The following is a 23,180-nucleotide window of genomic DNA, read 5'->3' on the forward strand; positions in this document are numbered from 1 at the left end:
CATAGAGGATAACGGCCTACTACTGCTAACGGGGTTGTTCAAGCGGCCCAGGGCCGTGCTGTGGTGCTGAAGGCCCCAGGTTCAGAGCCTGCTGACAGCCCACGAAGCGGGTCAGTCCACAAACTCTTGGCTTGAGCAGGGCTGTCAGCGAAGGTCTCTGATCTGTGCCCAAAGGAGCCCGGGCCCCACAGGAGCTCTGACGTGCAATTACATTCAGCAAAGCTGGCCTCTGCGTGTTGTCTCGCGACGCTTCCAGTCCAGGTTCACTCCACTTCCCCGGAAAGCTGCCGTTGGCCGAACCGGCACTCCTGGAACCCCAGGCCGGCTGCGCGCGTTAGGCAGCCCGGAGACTGGGTCTGCCCCAGGCCCTGTGTCCTGATGGGAAGGGTCTTCGGCTCCCCCAGTGCCAGGGCTGCTGCAGCTGGAACGCACAAGAGGGGGCAGGGAAGACACCTCTTTGCCAACAGCCCCAGTGAGGTTTCCTGGCCCGATTGCAGTGAATTGCGACGGGGTCCGTTGGGCAAGAGGGTTCCCAGCCAAGGTTACAGACCAGCCCTCTCCCCCACCCACGGGGGCTGCGCCAGGCTCCGGTCCCAGAGGGGGTTGGGAAGGCCCAGCCAACCTCTTAACCTCTATGAAGAGGCTGTTCCCCACGTCCCATCCCAGAAAGCCCAGCAGCAGGGCACCCTCTGAGCAAACCCTACGCCCCGGCACCTGATCACACCAGCGGGCATCCAGAGCTGGGCTTCCTGAGCACAATGTACCGGGATCCTGCCCAGGGGAGCATCATCGGATGGGACCCTTCCATCACCGCGCCGCTATGCCAGCGGGGCCCTGCCATCCGCCTGCCAGGATGCCCGTGAGGTTCTGGGATTTTCTCAGGAGCCCAAGGGAGTTGGGTGCCAGACTCCCTGGAATCCCATGGGAGTCAGGCATCTGATCCTCAAGGCTCCTTTTGGCAAACCCAGGCTGCATGTTCACCCCTGGAGGCCAGCCTGTTGGACATGGCTGTGGCTTCCTGCTGGCCTAGGAGTGCCAGACAAAGTCACCGTCTACAAAGCCGGGACTGGGGTGGGGGGTCTCCCGTGTGGGTGCCAGCCAGGGCCAGCTCCAACCCTGCAGCCTCAGAGGCCCCCACCCCCACGCACCAGAAACAGGGTGGCATGAAGCTGCCCTGGCTCCATCTCCATGAGGGGTGTAGGACGATCCCCACGGGAGTAATAACCTGAACCCCCAGAGGGTACCCCTCTCCCATCAGTCCCCTAACTCCACCAACACCCTATGCCCAGCTATCCCCCCGGTGGGAGAGGGGAGATGCTGCCCCCTGAACCTTGGACATTGCAGCTTGGGGGTTGAGGGCGGGGCTTTGCAAAGGGTCCCCAACTTCCCCTGCGCGGGTCGCCCTGGTGCCAGCTGCCCTGCTCCTTCGCCAGTCTAGCAGCAGCAGCTGGGCAAGGTGGAGTTGGAGAAGAGCCGTTAGATCCAGGGGTCCCACTGCAGGGCTGGGGCCTAGCCTGGTCTTGCGTCGGAGGAGCCCGTCTTCCCCGGATGGTTCGGGGCCCGCCCCAGGAGGGCCCGCAGGCAGCTCCTGATTTCACAGCGATGCAGAGGGAGCACCCTATACAGGACATGCTGGGCTCGGGGCTGCCTGCTTGGCCCATGGCCGTACCCTGGTCATCCCGTGAGCACGTCCATCCCTCGCTCTCTGCCCCGTCTCCTTCCTCACCTGCTGCGCCCCGGCCTGCTCCCCCCTCCCCAAACTGCTCCGGTTCAGCTCCCCCTGGTCCTGAATCAGCAAGCCAGTCACTGTGGGGTCCCTGAGCCCGAGTGCTCCCCCCCAGCCCCCCGGCTCCTCACCGCTCCTGGGCCGGGAGTTACTCAAGACTCCGACAGGAAGAGCCATGGCTGTAGTTCGTGCTTCGCGGCATTGTGTAAGGGGGCCCTTCTCCTGGCCCATTGCTCAAGACCTCGGCCCGAATGTTTCTCCTGCAGCCCAGGGCAGACACCTGGCCCCTTGCCATGCCAGCCAGGTGGCTGCCCACAGCCCAGCTGCCAAGTGTGTGTGTGGTGGACAGCCCGGGGACGGCTGTGGCCATTCACAAACCACCATTCTCCACCTGGGGCGCCGAGCTGAAACGGGGCTGGGCTCCTGCTTGCACAGAGCTGGGACTGGGGGAAGGGGGCTGGACCCCCTCTTTCCTCGGGGTGCGAGTGCAAGGCTAGGGCTCAGCCCTGATTGCCACGGGCTTGTCCTCCGAGCCCCAGACAGCTTGGTGAGCCCAGGAGGTGCCCAGGTCCGTGCCCCGTCAATGGACATCCCCTAGGGGTGGCTATTTCGTCTTTCCTCAGCCCCTCTGTGGCAGCCCCCGGGAATCCAGTGCAGAGGCAGAAGGAAAGGACAGAGGCTGTCTGGGAGGTTGCCTGGAGCTTGCCTATACTAGCCATCCCATGGTTGCCACCATCTGGGTTAGCCAAGGCAGGGCATCGCTCTGTGAGAGGCTTGTGCAGAGACAGCCGGGGGGCTTGATTCCCTTCCCCACTGGTGCGAATAGGTAGCAGCCCCAATCCTGTCTCTGCTGTCGACCAGAAGGGAGAGGAGAAGCAAGATATTAATTTCCTCCGGGTCATCTCTGCTGCCCGCCGCCATTCCTGGCTTGTTCTGCACAGAGCCCAAATGAATCCACAGCCTCTTGGGACACCCACAATCTGCTGCCTTGAGCTCCCCAGGACACTGCCATCCTGGGATTGCCCCGTGGCCAGTGTAACCTGTTATCCTGTCCCCCACCGCACTGGGTCAGAGCAATGGTCCAACTACACCAGTATCCACTGCCTGCCACAGGGGAACAGACACATGGTCCAAGGAAGGGCCAAATCCTGCTCTCCAGGGGACTGACTCGAGCTTTTCACAGGACCCAACTAACTGGCACTGAAGTCAGCAGGGGTTACCCTTGGTAAGAATTAAGGCCTGACATTAAGGGTCTCAAAAAGACCCCTCTCCTCCTACCCTGGAATGCTGTGCGTGCCGGATGTCGCCCCCAGAAGCCGAGGCGGGTTGTCCTCTCTTGTAGAGGGAAGAGTAATGGTGCTGGCTTGTTCTTAGTCTCATCTGTTGCCTGACAGTCAGGGTGAGCACCGGCCAGCCGTTCCTGCCCCCTCCCATGTGCACCGTCCGCTTACAGCCCCCATGACATTCCAGCTTGTCGCCAGCCCGGCACTCTGTTCCCTCTCCAAGCTAGCGTCTAATCCACCTGAGGGATAGCGTGGGGGCACAAAAGCATCCTGGGATGAATAAATTATGGAAATCAAATATGGTCGCAGGGGGCGTGGTGGGGTGAAGGGGTCTTTCCTGGCCCTGCTCTGCTCTCTGAGTGTGTAGCCAGGCTATCGAGAGCCGCCGGCTCGGCTGCGTTGGGAGGATGACGCCAGCAGCTTACGGTATGTGAGCAGAGCCATCTCTCTCAGAGGCACAGGATGTGTTGCCTTTACAAGGGACTCTTGGGTAATGACTGCTTCACCACCCTGGAAATGACACGCTCTGGCTTTTTGCTTGCGCGCTTTACACAACTGCCCTGAAATGCAGTCACCTCTGGGGCGGAGGGCAGCAGCCATGCACAACGCAGCGGCGAGGAGGGGGAACCTGGGGAACACGATGTCTTGTACAGAACGTGCCCTGGGAACTTCAGTGTCCACACAGAGCAAATAGGGAAGTACCCAGGGCCAGGTCCTCAGTGAGGGCAAATCAGCGCAGCTCCATGGGCGTGAGCAACCTGATCCCAGCAGAATATCTGACCCCTTGGGCCTCGGCTGGTGCTGGCCTCTCTGCAAAGAGGGAATCTCCCCCATTTGGTAGACACCCTGCGTGGCACATTCCCTTCATCAGAGTTCAGGGCAAAGCTTTCACGGTGCCCCTGAACCTCACAAGGGCTCGCCCCAGGGTGTGGGGCATCAGCGGGGCTGTCTCGGTCCAGTCCAGCTTTGCTTCTGCATCTGCCAGGAACTAATGGAACAAAGCTGGACAACTGAAGGCTTGGCTAAGCCAGAGAATTTCCAAATCAGCGGGGAGGAGAGAGGGGCAAGCACACAACCCTGTCTCAGAAGACAGGGCATTCTTTGGGGGCTGACCAAGGTTGATCGCGCTTAACCCCGGGCCTATGGGGAGTCCTAGCATCCCAGGGGCACTGCAGCGTATATCCACTTCAGCTGCCTTTTTTAACACCACAGCCCTGCCCTGGAGCTCTCTGCATCTTCCAGCCTGATCCTGAGCTAATCAACCCTGGTCTGTGAGCCCAGGCTCTTGCTGGCTCCCCAACCTCTGCATGTGGCCCAGCCGCCACTAATGAGGGACAGGGAGCTGCTGAGCGGGGTTGGGCCCTGAGAGACCCCATAGTGAAGGTTGCCACCACTGGTCCAGCAGAAGCTCATTCATCACCCATTTGCACATCCCAGTGGCTTTAGCCGAAGGCATACTGCTGTGATCTTCTCCCCAGGGATCAGTGCAGGTGTGCAGTCAAAGAGCCTTGCCAGAAACTGACAAACAGATTTGTTTCTAGGGCAAGGATTCAATAAATGTGGATGCTTTTCAAATTGAAAACAAAAACCCTCTTGATTTTTCACCCACGTGTATTTGAATCCGGATCAGTGTCGGGAAGAGAGGGTTGTGAAAGTTTTAATTCTCCAGTTTCTTGGCTTTCCCAAACTGGCAAGATGTCCATTTTTCTGAGTGAGTCGTGGTTGTACAGTGGAGATGCACCATTCTGTAGCAGATACTACATTAATGTGAAGTCAAATGAATCATATCATAGAATCATAGGACTGGAAGGGACCTCGAGAGGTCGTCTAGTCCAGTCCCCTGCACTCAAGGCAGGACTAAGTATTATCTAGCCCATCCCTGACAGGTGTTTGTCCAACCTGCGCTTAAAAATTCCCAATGATGGAGATCCCACAACCTCCCTGGGCAATTTATTCCAGGGCTTCACCATCCTGACAGTTAGGAAGTTTTTCCTAATGTCCGACCTAAACCTCCCTGGCTGCAGTTTAAGCCCCTTGCTTCTTGTCCTGTCCTCAGAGGTTAACGAGAACAAGTTTTCTCCCTCCTCCTTGTAACAACCGTTTATGTGCTTGAAAACTGTTCTCATGTCCCCCACAGCTTATCTTCTCCAGTCTGCTGGTGAGTCTATTTGTCATCTCATGTTTTAAGTTTTGGCCTCTGTTTGAAACTCTGGATGACAACATATTTGCCATCTAAAGCGGAAAGGGTCGGGGATCTGAAACTGTAGAAGTCAAGAGTTTATTATCTATATTTTTAGAAGTGAAAAACACTGATGCCAGCCCCAGATGTTCACCACTAAAACTGAAAGTAAACCTTATTGAATCCGCATGGAACTTTGTCACAACTTTCCTGCCTTGCTCTAATTTATCCAAAGGTCATAACTGTACACAAATGTAAAGACACTTTAACAATTCAAATATCATGCATTCATCCAAACATCTTATCATCTAGCTAGCTATGGTTTCACTACGGTGCCTATTATGGTAACACGTCAGCATAGCTATCTAAGCCCATCCAACTAGCAATCCTTGGCGACTCAGCAAAACGATTCCATGCTCATGATACAATCAACGGATGTAAAGCTAATGTTCGAACACCCCCTAACCCTTCCTGTTCCATGAGGTCACGAATCGCTCTCCTTCACATTGAAACCGCACCTCTTAGCATCTGACCGAACGATCACAAATCCAGTGACCACAGTTTGCAGGCACAGTTTGGCAAATTACATTTTTCAATTCTGCACTTAAAAAAATATGGAACCATTCTCAGCTCTCCATGTGAAATATGCAAAAGGCACGTAAAAGGCTGATGGAGCTGCAGGGGCAGAGTTAAGGACAATATTCCTGCTCGCACAATATATCTCCAGGCTTAGTTTATACCACTACTGTTGACGGCTACCTCCACCCCACACTCTGACTCTCCGTTCCTCACGCCTTTGGAGGAAGGGAAATTTTTCTAATGTCGTTCCTAAACCCCACTGTGCGAGGGGACTGGGAGCTCGGGATGCCGCGTACAGAAATGCAGCCTTGGATTGTCTGGAGTTGTTATTTATTTTTTAATGGGCATGACCCAGATGAGACGGGCAGCGAACAATCGGATTATCCTGCGGGGAGGGGTTGAAGGAACATCATAGCATTATCCAGAGAAGAGATGCCTGCTTTTTGCTGCTGTGTTCTGCGTAATTGTAATCTGCATAATGATCTGTGCTGGGTAAAAGAGTCTGGACGGTGTTGGTTGGCTTGGTAAACTGAGGCTATAGTGCTAAAAGAATCTGCACGGTCCCGATCACCCTGAGAAGCTGAGGCCAGCCATTGGCACTAACTGTGGTGGGACGCTATCCCCGGTGAGTGGAGGAGTCGTGTGGCCATCACAGGGTGGTGGAGGTGTTGCCGGAGGTGGAAGCAAAGGAGGACCCCCGTCCATAGCGGGAGACAAACTCTTTGCTGATGAGGCCGTGGTAGACCAGGATCTTAAGGAAGCTGTTTCGGAACTTCTGCCCGATGAAGGCATAGATGAGCGGGTTGATGCAGCTGTGCGTGAAGCCCAGAATCTGGGTGACAGACAGGGCCGCATCGATCTGGTTCCGCCGGTGGCAGGTCTCAGCGATGGCACGGGTCCTCATCATGGTGTCTACCACCAGCGTGATGTTGTAGGGCAGCCAGCAGACCAAGAAGACCAGCACCACGGCCAAGATGACCTTCATGGCCTTCTGCTTCTGGCTGTTCTTGGTCTGGAAGAGGGTCTTCACCGTGATGCCATAGCAGAAAAGCATGATCAGCAAGGGAAGGATGAAACCAAAGGTCTGGGGTAAGATCCGCAACACCACCCGCCACTTGGCTGTGTTCTCCTCCCCAATCCGCTCATAGCAGACCATGCCGTTGTGCGGCGGCCAGAAGGCCTCGCGGAAGAGGAGGATGGGCAGGGAGAGCATGATGGAGAAAACCCATATGCCCAAACAGACAAATTTAACCCAGTGCCTCTTCTCGGTGGCTGCCCGGGTGGCGTAGACAATGGCGAGGAACCGGTCGACGCTAATGCAGGCCAGCAAGAGGATCCCACTGTAGAAGTTGACCTCCTGCAGGACCGAGATGGCTTTGCACATGAAGGTGCCGAAGATCCACTCGTGGGCTCGGTAGACGGCCCAGAGAGGCAAGGTGAAGGCGAAGAGGAGGTCTGCGATGGCCAGGTTCAGGAGATACACGTCGGTCACCGAGCGGTTCTGCCGGTTGTAGCTGATGACCAGCACCACCAGGGAGTTACCCACCAGGCTGAGCAGGAACACCAGGCAGTAGACCACCGCCACCACGTACTTGTTGATGTTCAGGTTGTCGGGCTTGCACGGGGCAGCTGCGGCGCTGGGGTTGACGGTGTTGTAGTCGGTGTAATTGTAGCCTTTGAAGAGGTCAGAGAAATCGCCATCGAATATCAAGTCACCCATGCTGGAAGAATCGCTCTGGGCCTGTTCGGGTGATAAGGAAGGGGGGGAGAGAGAACACAATTCAGCAAGTCGTCAAAAGCAGGATGTTCACCGTGTCCTGAACGTGCAGCGAGGGGGCTGCACGGCCAGGCCGGCTGCTCTCGTGGTTAGATGTTCACTTACAGCTCCAGAGAGCCGCGTTCAGCTCCTGGGTCTGCCATGGACCCTTGTGCAAATTGTCTGGCTGGTAACTGGAGGTCGTGGGTCAGGACCGGGGAAGGTCCCTAAAGGTGGGAGGGGCCACTCATGCCTGAACTGTGGCCCCGCCCCCCATGCTGCCACTTCCCCTGAGGCCCCACCCCTGTGCCGCCCCTTCGCCCAAGGCCCCGCCCTTGCGCCACCTCTCCCCCCAAGACCCCATCCTCCCGCCACTTGCTCCTCTGTCCCCCTCCCATCGCTCACCTTTACGGCCAGTAAAAAATGGGAGAACATAGCGCTCCCACTTTTTTAAAATGGGGGGGCCCTGGCCCCCTGCCCCCTCTTCCCCCTGTTCCGGCACCCCTGTCATGGGTTCACTTCCCTGTCCCATAGATGTGTTTGTGAGGATCAGCCCGTAAGCATCTGGAAGGCTCCCAATGGGACTTACACACCTGACTATCTCTGAGGAGCTGGGCCTCCGAAACAACAGCGAGTGAGGCGGTATAAGCAGTTTCCAGGTGTAGTCAAGGTGTGCGCACCCGGAATGCGTTACACCGTGAACGCTGGATCGCACCCTGAATACTGCGCACAGGTCTGGTTGTCCCAGCCCAAAAAGGCTAGATTAGAATTGGAAAAGATACCGAGAAGGGCAACAAAAATGATGAGGGGGATGGAACGGCTTCCGTACGAGGAGAGATTAATAAGACTCGGACTTTCCAGCTTGGAAAAGAGACGGCTACGAGGAGATATGGTAGAGATCTATGAAACCATTACTGGTGTGGAGAAAAAGAATAGGGAGCTGTTATTTATGGCTTCACATAACACAAGACCCAGGGGACACCCAAAGAAATGAATAGGCCGCAGGTTTAAAGACAAACAAAAGGAACCATTTCTTCACACAACGCCCAGTCAACCTGTGGAACTCCTTGCCAAGGGATGTTGTGAACGCCAAAATGATAACAGGGTTCAAAAAAGAAAATGAGTTCATGGAGGATAGGTCCACCAATGGCTCATAGCCCAGATGGTCGGGGTGCAATCCCATATTGTAGGTGTCCCAAAGCCTCTGACTGTCAGAAGCTGGGAGTGGGCAACGGGATGGATCACTCGATGATTGCCTGGTCTGTTCATTCTCCCTGAAGCACCTGGCATTGGCCACTGTCAGAAGACAGGATCCTGGACCATTGGTCCCACCAAGTATGGCCGTTCTTACGTTCTAGATGAACGGATGGATGGATGCAAGTTTCTGGTCTTTCCAACCCTTATGGAAAAAGCTCTGTATAGAATTTAATCAGGAACAGCTCAATGGGGTTCTAAAGAAATGACTTTAAAACCTATACAATTTAAGAGAGAATAAGATCCTTTTCTATAATTTATTTTTTAAATCATCAGGCTGTAGAATTCTGGAGCAGCTGTATCGTTTTCACTATCAAATGCGATAGGGTGGTTAAAAGAGACCCTGCGGTTACGTTGATTTATATCAGCTGAGGATCTGGCTCACCGTTTGAATTCCCCATAGACTTTTGTGTTAAAACTTCCGAATAGATGCCACAGACTTTGGCTGTAAAATGGGGATAACCACACTTTCCGACCTCCCGGGGGAGCTGTGAGAAGAAAGCCATTAAAGTTCATGAAGTGCTCAGACTCTGTGGTGATGGGGGGGGGGGGGGGAGCAGATAGGTAGCTAAGACAGAGACAAAATAACAAGGATCTTACCTGCTAGAAAAGGGAATCTTTAAAGAAAGCTCCTCAAAGCAAGCCACGTTCTCGTTGCAGTTGTTCTTACACATACACTGATGTAAAAATAAAAAACCCCAGAGTCCTTTCTTCCAGGCAGTGGGGCCAGTAAAAGAAGTCCCCTAAACACATATAACCTCTTTTCCTCTTTAAGGAAAAATTAGAACTGTTACAAAGGCTCTTTGGGGTGTACCATGTAACATTTAATTTACACAATGGGTGTAAATTGCAGCCAGGGAGGGTTCGGTTGGACATTAGGGAAAACTTCCTAACTGTCAGGGTGGTTAAGCACAGGACTAATTGTCCAAGGAGGTGGTGGAATAGCTGTCACTGGAGATTGTTAAGAGCAGGTTAGACACACACCTGGCAGGGATGGTCTAGATAATACTTAGTCCTTCCACGAGTGCAGGGGACTGGACTAGACGACCTCTCATGGTCTCTTCCACTCCTGCGATTCTATGTGGATAGAAAGGGGAGGGGCCACAGAGTTCCAGCACTAGGCTGTGGGACACTCAGACGGGTGGGCCCTGGTATTAGTGGTTTGGTTCTTCTTAGATAAAAGGGGCTGCTACTGTGATGATTTAAAAAAATTATCTCATATGGACAGATATTGTTAAACTAGCAGGAGTGCCAAAGGGCCTGGGGGGAATGCCAAGTTGTGCTTTTTTAAGTAAATGTTTTGAGCACCTCTATGCAGCCTTTTAACAAAGAAGTCCTTTCTCCTGAGTGTGCATTGGACATTGGAGTTAAAGAGACCTTAACAAAAAGAAATCTGTAAACAAGCTGAGTAGAAATCCCTGCCCCTCTTGGTGGCTGCAGCTTTCAATGTCTTATACCCTGTGAAGTCATCACATCACTAGCTCGCCCGACATCCATAAAACTTGACATCCGTAAAGACTCCCAGGGTAGAAAAAACCTGAGTTTCTAACTTTCAAAAGCCAGCAAACCACCACCTTCTACAACAATCTTTTCCGCCTTCTTGATAGACGATAAAAAAAAACAAAAAGAGCACAAGTCCCGTTTTCCCCTCTTTCCAGGATCTCTTTTAAGATTCTGGGGTACATAACACTACCCCCACCGCCCACCCCGATATCAGCTCCATGCAGAAAAACATGATTTGGCCATTTTCCCTCCCGACCCTTCCTCCTGCCACGTGAAAACCCCTCCCTACCTATAAAAGTCAATGAAATCCATTGCAAACCCTTTCTCTCTCTTCGGTAAGTGCTAATATCACCTCACGCCCATCTGCGTGCCCCACATCCTGCAAGGAGTCCCACTGTTCACTGCAGGAGGGGGAGAGGAATTGGATTCATTTGGTTTTTTTTCCTCAGGCAAATAAGTACATACTGATATTGGACCCGATCTTCAGCTGGTGCGAACTGGGGTCGCTCCCGGGGAGGGGGGGATAATGGAGATATGTTGATTTAGTCAAGCTGAGGATCTGGCCTGTTAAATTCACGATGTGTCTTGGGCAGCGTCAGCAGCCTTCCCCATTGCTTGCTGCGCGTCCCTATCGTTCTCAGTAGGGACCCACTGCTCTGCTTTTCCTCTCTGACACTGCAGCCCTTCACTAACGAACGGGGGCGGCGGGTATCAGGCCAGGGCAGGCTAAGCCTCCCCAGACCCAGGCTGTGGCCCTGCCCATGCTGTGCCACGAGGCCCTGCCCTCCTTCTCCACCTGAAGCCGATGGGGCAGCCCAGGGCGGCTCTGGGGCCTGCTGGGTGGGGGGGTCAGGCCAGCGGCTTGGTCCGGCATTGGGGATGTCCCGGTGTTGGGAGGCGGGCGTCGAGCCAGCAGCTCGGCCCGGCACTGGGGCCAGCCCGGCGCTCGGGGGAGCTGGCTAGGGCATGCGGGCTGGGTCTCCTCCGGCCACAGCGGGGGTGGGAGGGCATTTGGGGCTCTGGCAGGCGGGGGTGCTGGGTCTTGGGGGTGTGGGGGGGTCCACCTCCTGCCCGCTCTAGTGAACCTATCAAAGTAACTCACTCTGCCTGGACTTTAGCCAACACCACTTTGGAAAAAACATGCACAAAATGATCCAGCCTGTCCTCAAGATAGTTTCTCAAAGTGGCCACCTGCTGCAGGTGGATTTCCTGATCCAGAACCACGTCCGGATTGACCCCTGAAAAGGAGGTTGGTGAGCCTGGCCTTCTGCTGAAATACGACATTCTCCTGGGGCAGAAAAGGGCCCAGCTCCGTGTAACACAGCCTTGTGCTTGGTCCATGGCCACTGCACTCCGGGCGTGGCTGTCTGTTCAAAGCAGTTGTGGACGTCTGACTGGCTGAACGAGCGGGAAACGGCTGTTGAGATGGTCTAGGGGGTACTTAATCCAGCGTGGGAGCGGGGGCCAGACAACCTCTTGAGGTCCCTACTCCCTACACAGCTATGATTCGGTGATCTAAGTGGGAACACATATATAACTTATTTGTCCTCTCCTGCAGGCATGAGATCAAAAAAAGCCACCAAATGGGCATCCACGGAGCAGATGCAGCTTGGGAGCATGCCTTTCTGCAAATGCAGCCCCTGCTCGGAGGCGAAACTGCCCATTGTAAAGTACTCGGGTCCCTCCTCATGGATCGCACCGTCCATCCTGGGCGGCATGTTCTCAGAGTCACCGAATATGAGTCATACCCTTCACTGTGGGGCTGCTCCGGTAAATATTGTCTGTGGAAACATTGCAGCAATACGGGGAAATCGAAGACAACAACTCAGGCGTGTTACCTCCGGTGAGCAATTTTGTGTAACAGGAAACGGGAGCCTTTCTCAACCTGCCCTCAGACACAGGCCCCGTTCTCGGCACAGTCCACGCTCGCCCCAGGATGGAATTTGGCTTTATTAGCACAGAAAACAAGACGGAGAGAAAATAAACACCAGCTCAAATGAGGGCTGCTTCTTCCGGTTCCTCCCTCAGGGCCGCTCAGCCCACACCCTAGATTCTCTCTGCTCTATCTCCCGTTGTGTTACCTGTCTCACTGACTCGGCAGAACCCATTTAGCCTTTCCCCCCAGCCGGATCAACACTTGCCCACGGAGTGTGATGTTCCAGGCAAACACGCTGGCTTGCTACAAGCTACTCTGCCATCTGTGTGGGCTAGATCCTCAGCGTCTGTAAACCAGCATAGCTCCAAGGAGGCCAATTCACCGCATCACAGGATCCAGCCCTACTTTTTAACCCTTTGTGGGAATCATTCCTTTAAGCCACGTGCAAGTGCAAAAGACAGAGATGGGCTGAGACGGCATGTTCCAAACTGGACTCAGAGCCAAACTTTTTTAAAGTTTGGGGGTGTTTGGATCAGGGCAAAGGGCTGGTTTGCCCAACTGCCAAGCTGGTTATGTTTATTCTGTGGATGATGGAAACCCCCAGAGACCCTAGCTGAGACTCTAGCCGGTTGTGCCAGGGGCTACACAGACCCCCCGCTTAAGTGCCCCTCCCCCAGGCTGAGCACCGCACAGAGACTCAGCCAGGAAAGCTGCTCCACCTCTTCCCCTTTAGACCGTTCTCAATGGAAAATGGCCTTTTCCTGAAAATGGGTGTGTGTGTGTGAAACTTTTCATTTTCCCCCACAAAACCCAGAACTGGACCCTCCCCCCACTTCTTTTCCTTTTTCCATTTTGCCCCTTAATAAAGGGAAGAAAGCCAAAAAGGCAGGGAAGGGGGTTGGGGAATATAAACCAAACCCCACCCCTTCGGCCTGCCGTCGCTTTGGGGTGGGAGCTTTGGTAACAGCTACGGTTCCTGTCCGTTTACAGCCCTAGACAAATATTAACGATACAGGGCAATTGCCCCGGCATGTTCTCATGTGACAGCCACCATCTGGGTTGATACACCAGGGATTGAACCGGGAGCTTCTAAAGCCACCCTCTGTGCCCAGGAGGCTGTTACAGACTCCGATCACCCGCAGACTGACCCAGCCTGGGCTACGTAACACCCGCTCCCCAGTGGCTTATGCATCACACCATCCTGGCTCACGCCCCTCTAGCCGAATATTGATGGACCCACCAGATTCCACAGGGCTGAACCGACGGTTAGGCTTTGCCATGGAACGGTGCCCAGGATCTGAGCTCCCCTTCCAAAAACTGACCTTTCAAGCCCTCTGGTGGTGAAGACCCACCCCCCCCCGACCCTCATCCCTCTGCTCACAGGTCTTTTCAAACCCTTCCAATTTAAGGGCCAAATTTGCAAAAGCTAGGTGCCCAAGTCAGATCCCATGGCTAGATGGAGTTACCACAACGTAGGAGCAAAACTGGTTGGAAAACCGCTCCCAGAGAGGAGTTATCAGTGGTTCACAGTCAGGCTGGAAGGACAAAATGAGTGGGGTCCCGCAGGGATAGGTTCTGGGTCCCGTTCTGTTCAATATCTTCATCTATGATTTAGATAATTGCATGGAGGGTACACTTGTGTAGTTTGCGGATGATACCAAGCAGGGAGGGGTTGCAAGTGCTTTGGAGGACAGGATTAAAATTCAAACTGACCTGGACAAAAACTGGAGAAATGGGCTGAAGTCAATAGGATGAAATTCAATAAGGACAAATGCAAAGTCCTCCACTTAGGAAGGAACAATCAGGTGCACCCATACAAACGGGGCAGTGACTGCCTAGGAAGGAGCGCCGCGGAAAGGGATCTGGGGGTCAGAGTGGATCACAAGCTAAAAATGAGTCAACAGTGACTGTTGCAAAAAAAGCAAACATCATTCTGGGATATATTAGCAGGAATGTTCTAAGAAAGAAAGGAGAAGTAATTCTTCTACTTTATTCCGTGCCGATTAGGCCTCAACTGGAGTATTGTGTCCAGTTCTGGGTGCCACATTTTAGGAAAGATGTGGACAAATTGGAGAAAGTCCAAACGAGAGCAACAAACAGGGCCGGCTCTAGGTTTTTTGCTGCCCCAAGCAAAAAAAATTTTGCCCCCCTCCCTTTTTAGCTTTTACACATGTGGATGCCCCACCAGCCCAACTCCACCCCTTCCCCGCCCAATTCCAACCCCTTCCCCAAATCCCCGGCCCCACCTCCTCCCTCGGGCACCCCGCATTTCCCCTCCTACCCCTCCCTCCCAGGCTTGCTGTGCAAAACAGCTGTTTCACGGCAAGCCCGGGGGGTGGGGGGAGAAGCGGAGCGGCGGGAGCGTGCTCAGGGGAGCAGGCGGAGGCGGAGCAGAGGCGAGCTGGGGTGGGCGGGGGCGCAGGGAGCTGCCGGTGGGTCACCCACCAATTTTTCCCTGTGGGTGCTCCAGCCCCGGAGCACCCAGGGAGTCGGCGCCTATGATGGCCGGCGCCAGAATGCCGCCCCTGGAAACGTGCCGCCCCACGCACGTGCTTGCTTTGCTGGTGCCGAGAGCCGGCCCTGGCAACAAAAATGATTAAAGGTCTAGAACGATGGTTTTCAGCCTGCGGTCTGCAAACCCCTGGGGGTCCATGGACTAGATGTAAGATTTCCAAAGCGGTCCACTCCTCCATTCGAAATTTTTTAGGGGTCCGCAAATGAAAAAAGGTTGAAAACCACCGACCTAGAAAAGATGGCCTGTGAGGGAAGATTGAAAACACGGGGTTTGTTTAGCCTGGAGAAGAGAAGACTGAGGGGAAACATGAGAACAGTTTTCAAGTGCATAAAAGGCTGTTACAAGGAGGAGGGAGGTAAATTGTTCTCCTTAACCTCTGAGAATAGGACAAGCAGCAATGGGCTTCAATTGCAGCCAGGGAGGTTTCGGCTGGACATTAGGAAAAACGTCCTGTCAGGGTGGTTAGGCCCTGGAATAAATTGCCCAGGGAGGTTGTGGAATCTCCATCCTTGGAGATTGTTAAGAGCAGGTTGGACAAACACCTGTCAGGGATGGTCTAGATAACACTTAGTCCTGCCTTGAGTGCAGGAACGGGACTAGACGGCTCTCGAGGTCCCTTGCAGTCCTACACCGCTCTGATTCTCTCAGTCAACGCCCCCAGATGCATCAAGAGTCGATTGCACCTGCACAACAGGTGGGCTTCTGGGTCCACTTGCAGACACAGTTGTTCATTTCCCTTGTGCACAACTGGTAGTGTGCACAGGCAGGGCTGTAAGGCAGGTCCCCCTTGGTACCGTTTTGCCAGCTTGGACCTACGGGCCTAGCGGTCTATGCTGCATCCTGGATCTTAGAAAGTGGAGGGGGAATGGGTGACAATGGAGGTTCCCCCTGCATTAGCTGTCACCCTGGAAATGGCTCAGCAGCAGCACTGAGCCACAGATAATCTGGTTTCTCCAGTTCTTCTGCCACCTGATGTGGCACGGTCCTGCCCTGGGGTCCCACTGGGATGGGAGTTTGAAGCCCAGAAGGGCCCACTCTGACTAGTACCCTGAGTTCCAGCATAGCCCAAACGACAGACCCTCCCCCAGGGTTTCCTGAATCCAGCCCAGACCTTCTCTCTGAGCTTGAGCGGATCTTTTTGCAAGACATCTACGCTTGATGTAAAGACTCCAAAATCTACCCCATCCCGAGGCGGGTTGGTCCCATGGCTAATTACTGTGAAGGAGGGAGTTATAGGTATTATTTTTGTAAGTGTCCTGCATGCCTCAGTTTACCTATGACCCTGCCTGACTGCAGCAAGATAAACCCAAGGAGGTGCTTAGGGGAGAGTAGGGAATGAACCAATGACAGAGATAAGGCTCCTTCAGGGAGCCATGCGGAGGAGCTGGTCTGAGCCCAAGTCCCACTGTGACGCAAGTCCAAGACCAGGGTTTTTGCAGTGCGGATGCAGCTCAAGCCTCAGTTGCCCGACTCATGTCCAGAGAGGCCACCAATGCTATCCCACAATCCCCTGGACCTGTGTTTCCTGGCCCTTCCACCCCAAAACTACCCCCTCAATTCCCGGGCACCTGTTCAAACACAGCCGCGTGGCGTTTAATCCTCTCCCACTTGAGACCCGGACCCAGCCATTCCCACACCAGGAGCGCTGCCTAGTGGCTGATGGTGTGGGAGCCGGCTCTACCCAGCCCTTCTGCGGGAAGCGTTGCCCCAGACAACCTGATCATTGCTAAGAGAATGAAAAGCCCCCAGGCCTCTGCCCCGCTGTGCGGAGAACACAGCGACCCCGAGAATGAAGGGGAGGGAGGTCTCCCTCTTGGCCAGGCTTCAGGTGGGGCTACCTGCACCCAGGGGACTCCCCTCCGCCCCCCGCCATGTCCAAAGGGCCGGGGAAGGGAAGATGCATCTCGCCCACAATAAAAACAAGAACTTGTTTCTGCTGATGCTAGTGATTGTAGAGACTTGGTCTTTTTTCAGCCCTCCCTGCACCTTCCTGTTTCCTTGTGTGGATGGCAACGGGCATTGCTAGGCAGCGAGTCCCCTGCAGTGTGCCCGGGGGCATGCAAGGGGTGCCAGCCCCACCCCCACCAGGGCAGGGACAGGAGCCAGGATCACAGCGAGTGGGTGCACGTGGAGTAGTAGGATTTTATGTTTGTATTTTGTATAATTTAAAGTAAAAAACAAAGAATGACATAATTCTGTAGCCTGTAGTCAATGGACTGGTGTATGATTTGATCATATCCTGCCAGGCCCCCTTTTTGAACAGCAGCAAGGAACGGCCTAATGGGCCATTTGGTAAAGGTGCATCAGGCGGAATCTGCGTCTAGGCTGATTTCAAGGCAGTGACAGACGTTTTCAGGTCACTACTTTGTTGTGGGTTTAGCATTTTAAAAGAAGTGAAAGAATGCCGGGATTGTTTTCCTGTGCATTGCAACTTGATGTTCCTGTTTAAAAGGTTCTGTGTAAATTAATTCTGTTTTGTGTGTGAATGAGGAATGTAAAGAGCTAAGTGTAAAAGGCCATTGCCGAACTAAGCGTATGAGGAAGGAACCAGAGACAGACACAAGGGTGCCAGGAGGCTGCAACACGCCCCTATGGAAATGTTAAAGGAGGGCAAATGAACAACTTTAAAAATAAGGCAGGCACTTACTGATGGGGACAAACTAGCTGATGTTTGAATTCTTTGCAGAAAAGAACATCCTGAAACCTGGGCACGAGGCACTGCTTCACCACCAAAATTTTAACCCGCAAAACAGAAGACTCCAGTGTCAGGTCTGGCTTTACCTGCTTCTGGGAGCTTTCAGCGCCCAGGTGATTAAAGCAATCATGAAAACAAACGCAGCCCTCCTTATAATGCCTGGGAAGGGGAGGTGGGACCTAAGGTTCACCTTATAAACACCACAGGAATACCAAACCACTGGGAAATAGGGGTTAAAATAAAGGGTCCCACTGGGAATACCACCACTGGGAGTTCCACCTATCCACAATTACCATATCCGTAAAATAACCCTGTTAAAGACAGAAACAACCCTCCCAGTCAGTGTGGGGTACTGTCCAATACCCCGTAGTGAATTGAACCTATGGTTCCCGGGCACATGCCCCAGAACCTGGACCAAAGAATATGCATTCGAAAGAGGTACCCCAATTAAAATAAAGACAACAAAATTGTTTGTGACTCAAAGTAATCCAGTAAAAGTCTTGTTAAATCCACAATTAGCAAAAATAAAAATGGCTATAAATTGGACTCACCAACAATCCGTAAAGACAAAGAGATAAAAGGGGAGCCCGCTCCCCAAATTGACCCTGGGATCCTTTTGGCTACCCCAGGTTACGGGTCAATAAGCTAAAATAAAAAAGGGGTATTAAATACCCAGGAGTGCACGACATAAAGCCCTCAGAAACGGGTGTGCGTGTCCCTACCTGTCACCACAGAACCCTGCAGAAAGGCCACACCGTCGGGAACACGTGAACAGAACAAACTAAAGAAAGTGACTCCGTTTTTACACCAAACGCAGAGGGAGGTAGGGAAGCTCGTCATTCAAATATCACAGGCCAATAAAAACATGCTAAAAACTGCTAAGTCTAAAGAAGACCTGCCAGCCTGTCATTGGGATGGCGTTTTTACAGGCTGGTCCCTGACCTCTAAGGGCATGTTGTCTATCACGGTTCCCATTACTAGTTGTATTAATATTGTCCTGTGTTTGCTGGCTCGGAATATGTTGTATGCGCTGTTAAATTGAAAACGTTTGTTAAATTACAACCACACGCTCAAACGCTCGCGCAGTCGATTGCTATGAAATAGTTGTATAAAGTGTGACCCTCGCAAGAATTGTTCTTAAGGGGCCAAAGGAGGGACATGCAGTAGTAGGATTTTATGTTTGTATTTTGTATAATTTAAAATAAAAAAGGAAGAATAGTGGAATAATTCTGTAGCCTGTAGTCAATGGACTGGTGTATGATTTGATCATATCCTGCCAGGCCCCTTTTTTGAACAGCAGCAAGGAACGGCCTAATGGGCCATTTGGTAAAGGTGCATCAGGCGGAATCTGCGTCTAGGCTCATTTCAAGGCAGTGACGGACTTTTTAAGGTCGCTACTTTGTTGCAGGTTAGTCTGTATTCCCAGAAAGAACAGGAGGACTTGTGGCACCTTGGAGACTAACCAATTTATTTGAGCATGAGCTTTCCTGAGCTACAGCTCACTTCATCGGATGTTTAGCATTTTAAAAGAAGTAAAAGAATGCCGTGATTGTTTTCTTGTGCACTGCAACTTGTTCCTGTTTAAAATGTTCTGTGTAGATTAATTCTGTTTTGTGTGTGAATGAGGAATGTATGTGTAAAGAGATAAGTGTCAAGGCTGTGGCTGAGCCAGATCTATGAGAAAGGAACTGGAGACAGACGCAAAGGCGCCAGGAGGCTGCAACACGTTGCCCCTCAGCGGTCCTGGATCTCAGGAGCCATTGCCAGGAAGCCTGCTCCAGCCTAAGCACAAACCATGGCGAAAATACCCCAGAGATTTAATCACTGTCAGTAACATCGCTCAACACAACTGAACACACCTGCTCTTGAGTTCTCTGTGGCCTCCAGTCAGTGCTGCCCCCAGGCTGTTAACTCTCGCATCTGTGTCTAGTACAGGGGTCCCCAAACTGTGGGGCATCGGGGGGGGGGGAGGGGGTAGCAGGTCCCGGGCCAGCCCCGACAGGGGGTATGAAGGGAGAGCCACTCAGCCCCACCCCAGCCCCCGGCTGCAACTGCGGCCCTGGCTCCGCTCCCAGCCCCAGCTCTCGGCCCCCAGACCCCGTTCCTGGCCGCGGCTTGGCCCCCGGTCCCCACTCTTAGCCACTGGTCCCTCTCCCAGCCCCTGCTCCACTCCTGGCCCCCAGCAGCAGCCCCTGGCCTCCTGCTGCGACTCTGCTCCTGGCCAGGGCGGGGAGGCCGCGGACACAATCCATTATGGGGGGTGGGGGAGAGGAAAAGTTTGGGCACCGCTGGTCGTTGTGAAGCAGGGCTAAGCGGAGGTGGGGCAGATTCACAGGACTTATGGCACGGGGGGAATTTCACCTGACCTCAAGCTGTTCAGCGGGGGCAAACCAGACTTCAGTCTAAGCCCGACTCGCCAGCAGACACAGGGTGAGATGGTGGCCAGGGGACCTGGGTTAAACTCCAGGCTCTCTCACAGACACTGTAGCTACGTCCCCACGGCAATAAAAAAACCCACCGCATCGACTTTCAGAGCCTGGCTCAGCTGACTTGGGCTGGTGGGGCTCAGGACACCGGGCGAAAAGCGGCCGTGTAGCTATTCGGGCTCGGGCTGGAGCCGCCCTCTGAGATCCCACGGCCGGTGGGAGGGTCTCAGAGCCTAAGCTCCGGCCCGAGTCCACACGTCTACACTGGAATTTTACAGCCCTGCCAGCCCGGGCCAGCCACAGCCATGGTGCGGGTCTTTCACCTTGGCGTAGAGGTACCTGCGTGAAGTCACTTCCACCCAGCTCCTCGCAGGTGCCGAGATTTCAGGACAGGCTCCCCCTGAAATCAATGGAAGCTCGGCGCCTAGGTACCTCTGCAGCTCTAGGCCTCAGTTTCTCTTTGGGGCTGAGAGCGGATGGTCCTGCCGTATTCTTGTGAAACGCAGCAGGAACCCCTCTGCTCCCCAGCCGCTCTGGCTCAGCTCCCTGTGTGTCCACATGAGATCACGACACCGCCGCCCACACAGGGGAAGAGGAAGAGAAATGCACTGAAGTGGGAGGTGGGCAATAGTGCGGTGATAGGACAGTGTCCTACAGCAGGAGGAAATTGCAGCCTGATGTAAGATCTCAGCTCTAGTTAACCCATTAGGGCGAATACGCCCCACCGCATCTGCGTGAAATAAGCCCTTTGCCGAGGCACTGGCCGGTTCCGGAGCCAGGCTAGGGAGCTGGGGCTGGCGGGACGCCTGCCGCGTGAGCTCTGGTTTAATCCCCAGTGTTGGCCAGTCGTACAGGAAGCCCTGACCATCTGTACTGGGGCAGGCAGCCGTGGGAGCCCCTGTACAGGGAGGGGCCACCTGTAAGTGTGGCGGGGGTGGGGACTGAGCGCCCAGGGGATTGGAGAGACTTGGGCGGGTTCCTAGCTTCACAAGAGACCTTGGTGCTATGTGATGGGATGGGGGGCATCCATCAGAGGCAGGGGAGCTGCCCGGGGTGGTTTGTGGCCTGGGGAGACACCGTGGGGATGAGGTGCAGGGAGTGGAAGGTGCCAGAGGGGAGGGAAAACACTGTGCACCTAGAATAACCCCGGGGGCTGTTACTGAGTTCACACCAGGGACTGATCCTGGACCGCAGCCTGAGGGGGCCCAGCTCCGGGCCAGGGCTCGCATGGGGAAGCCTCACCCAAGGCCGCAGAGCAGAGGATTTGCTCTTTCGTATTCCTGCCGCGTTGGCACCCTGCAGGCCCCATTGCGACCCACGGCGCTGGGCACTCTGTGAAGATGCAGGGCCTTGCCTGAGGGGCTCCTAGCCAACAGCGTGTTCACGCCCACTTCCCTGAGCACCGGGCATGAGGAGCCCTCCCAGGACAGGTATGGGGCAGGCAGGAAGGGGTCTCCTGTGCCTGGGCTCCCTACATCCAGCTTCCCCATTTCCCAGCCCAGAACCACACGGTTTCACTGGGTCGGGGCGGCAGAGAAGGCTGGGCCCAGATTTCACTTTATGCACGAAATTGACGTGTAACTGTTTGAAGGCCAGTGTTAATCCTGCAACACTCCCCCCGGCCCCACATATGCAGGGCTCCCCCCACACCAGTGAAGGGTCTCTGTGCAGGATGGGGTACTCAGCCCCGTCGGGCACACAACTGACTCCTGTAAACACCTCATCTGGCGCTGTCCATTTCCCATCCCCCTAGACGGACGGACACTGGGTCACGTTCTTAAACACAGGCCATTTTGTGGGGGAGATCCCCAAGGGAATAACCACAGCCGCTGGGAACAGAATCCCTGTGGGAAAAGAACAGCGGCTCATCCTGAAAAGGCTGAAGCCAGGTGGTCTGATATTCCACCCCGGGGGGCGGGGGAGGTCTCCTGGGGGGACACTGAGAGCCATGGGGCAGCAAGCATGGCTGGGGTTGAAATCCTCCCTGTGCAGGGGGCCAGCATGAGGTTATGCATCAATGACATCCCACATAGGTACTGGGGTGAAGGCAGAAGCTGAGAGGGGAAGACAGGGGTGGACGTCTCCAAAATTGCCCTGGTCTGTACGCTTTCCCTGTAGCTCTGCTAGTGGCCCCTGTCGGAGGCAGTCCTGGGCTAGATGGACCGTTGGCCTGACCCAGTCTGCCAGCTCGGATGTTCTTATGTTAATTGCACCCTGAGTGTGACTGGCCTGTGGGACACGTTTGCTGCAGGAGACGAATCCAGCAGCCACAAAACAGAACCTGACAAGTCCTCTTCCTAAAACGCTGGGGCACAATCAGCAAAATCCTGGCTATAAATGTTTTGGGTCCAGTGCCCCGTGCAAGGGGGCCCCACCTGGAATCATTATAATAACCCCCCACCTCCCCCCCTGCCCCGACTGTAAGGAAAGACAAGAGCATCGCCTTACCTTCTGTCAGCGGCCACCTTCCCCACGTCCTGCCCAGAAGTTCTCCACAGCAGCAGCTTTATACCAAGTTAGGAGGAACCGGCATTGCAAAACCCAGCCCCAAACGAGAAGGGAAGACAGAGGCTCCGATTTATACCTCCAGGGCTGCAGGGCAGAGAGGCCGGGGAGAGAGCAGTCACCACAAAAGCAGAAGTTGTGACTGCTGCTCTAATGCTGTCACACCTGGGCTGTCCCTCAAGGGGCCGCTCTCGCTGACCCCGGGGGAGCCGGCGGGGCGCTGGTCCCACCAGGAGCGGGGGTCCACCCGCGCGGGACAGGCCAGGGAAGAACAGGGATGGACCAACCTCTCCAGCTCCGCACGCTGCCAGACGGAAGCAGAGCGAGATCCCAGGGCTGGAGGCTGGAGCCCGACAAATCCAGACGGGGAAGGAGGCGCACGTTGTTAACCCAGAGGGTAATTCACCACTGGGACAGCTCACCTGGAGCATGGGGAATCTCCGCCACCTGGAGCCTTTCCAGCCAGCCTGGCTGCCTTTCTAAGAGAGCCGCTCCAGCTCCCCCAGAGTGGAATCCCTGGGCAAGGCTCTCTGGGCCCTGCTGGCCTTTGACCTATCAATCTGGGAGGCAAGGCGCAGTTAGACGATGGGCCCCGAACCAAAAACCCAGAGTGGCGGGTCCCCAGCCCCACCCACCATACTTAGCTCTTAGGTGGTGCCTTTCATCAGCAGGTCTCAAAGTGCTTTGCACTGGAGATCAGTATCACCATCCTCACGTTACAGCTGGGGAAACTGAGGCACAGGATGGCAAAGTGACTTGGCTAAGGTCACCCAGCAAATGAGTGGCAGAGCCAAGAACAGAACCCAGGTTGCTCACATCCTAATCCAGGGCGCTGTCCACTGGGCCACACTGCCCCCTAGCTATTGGATAGGGAGGAAATAGA

At 54.4% G+C, this 23,180-nt stretch overlaps 1 protein-coding gene across 5 annotated transcripts; it reads right to left on the reverse strand.

Moving 5' to 3' along the window:
* Nucleotides 1-170: 170 nt before the first annotated feature.
* LOC140895386 (C-X-C chemokine receptor type 2-like) lies at nucleotides 171-22,379 on the reverse strand. Of its 5 annotated transcripts, none has more exons than XR_012154179.1 (2): nucleotides 22,241-22,379; nucleotides 171-421 (listed from the first exon to the last, which is right to left on the reverse strand). XR_012154179.1 is itself a non-coding variant. In XM_073304927.1 (2 exons), exon 2 carries the CDS (start codon nucleotides 7,485-7,487, stop codon nucleotides 6,417-6,419), a length of 1,071 nt encoding a protein of 356 aa, XP_073161028.1. In that variant the 5' UTR covers nucleotides 7,488-7,508; nucleotides 22,241-22,379; the 3' UTR covers nucleotides 4,603-6,416. The 5 variants fall into 5 exon arrangements, 4 of the variants coding, with proteins under 4 accessions (XP_073161028.1, XP_073161030.1, XP_073161031.1 ...); XM_073304927.1 differs by lacking the exon at nucleotides 171-421 and adding an exon at nucleotides 4,603-7,508; XM_073304929.1 differs by lacking the exons at nucleotides 171-421; nucleotides 22,241-22,379 and adding exons at nucleotides 4,603-7,508; nucleotides 20,225-20,323.
* Nucleotides 22,380-23,180: the final 801 nt, after the last annotated feature.

Source organism: Lepidochelys kempii, chromosome 11 (genome assembly GCF_965140265.1).
Source record: "Lepidochelys kempii isolate rLepKem1 chromosome 11, rLepKem1.hap2, whole genome shotgun sequence".
Lineage (NCBI taxonomy): Eukaryota > Metazoa > Chordata > Testudines > Cheloniidae > Lepidochelys > Lepidochelys kempii.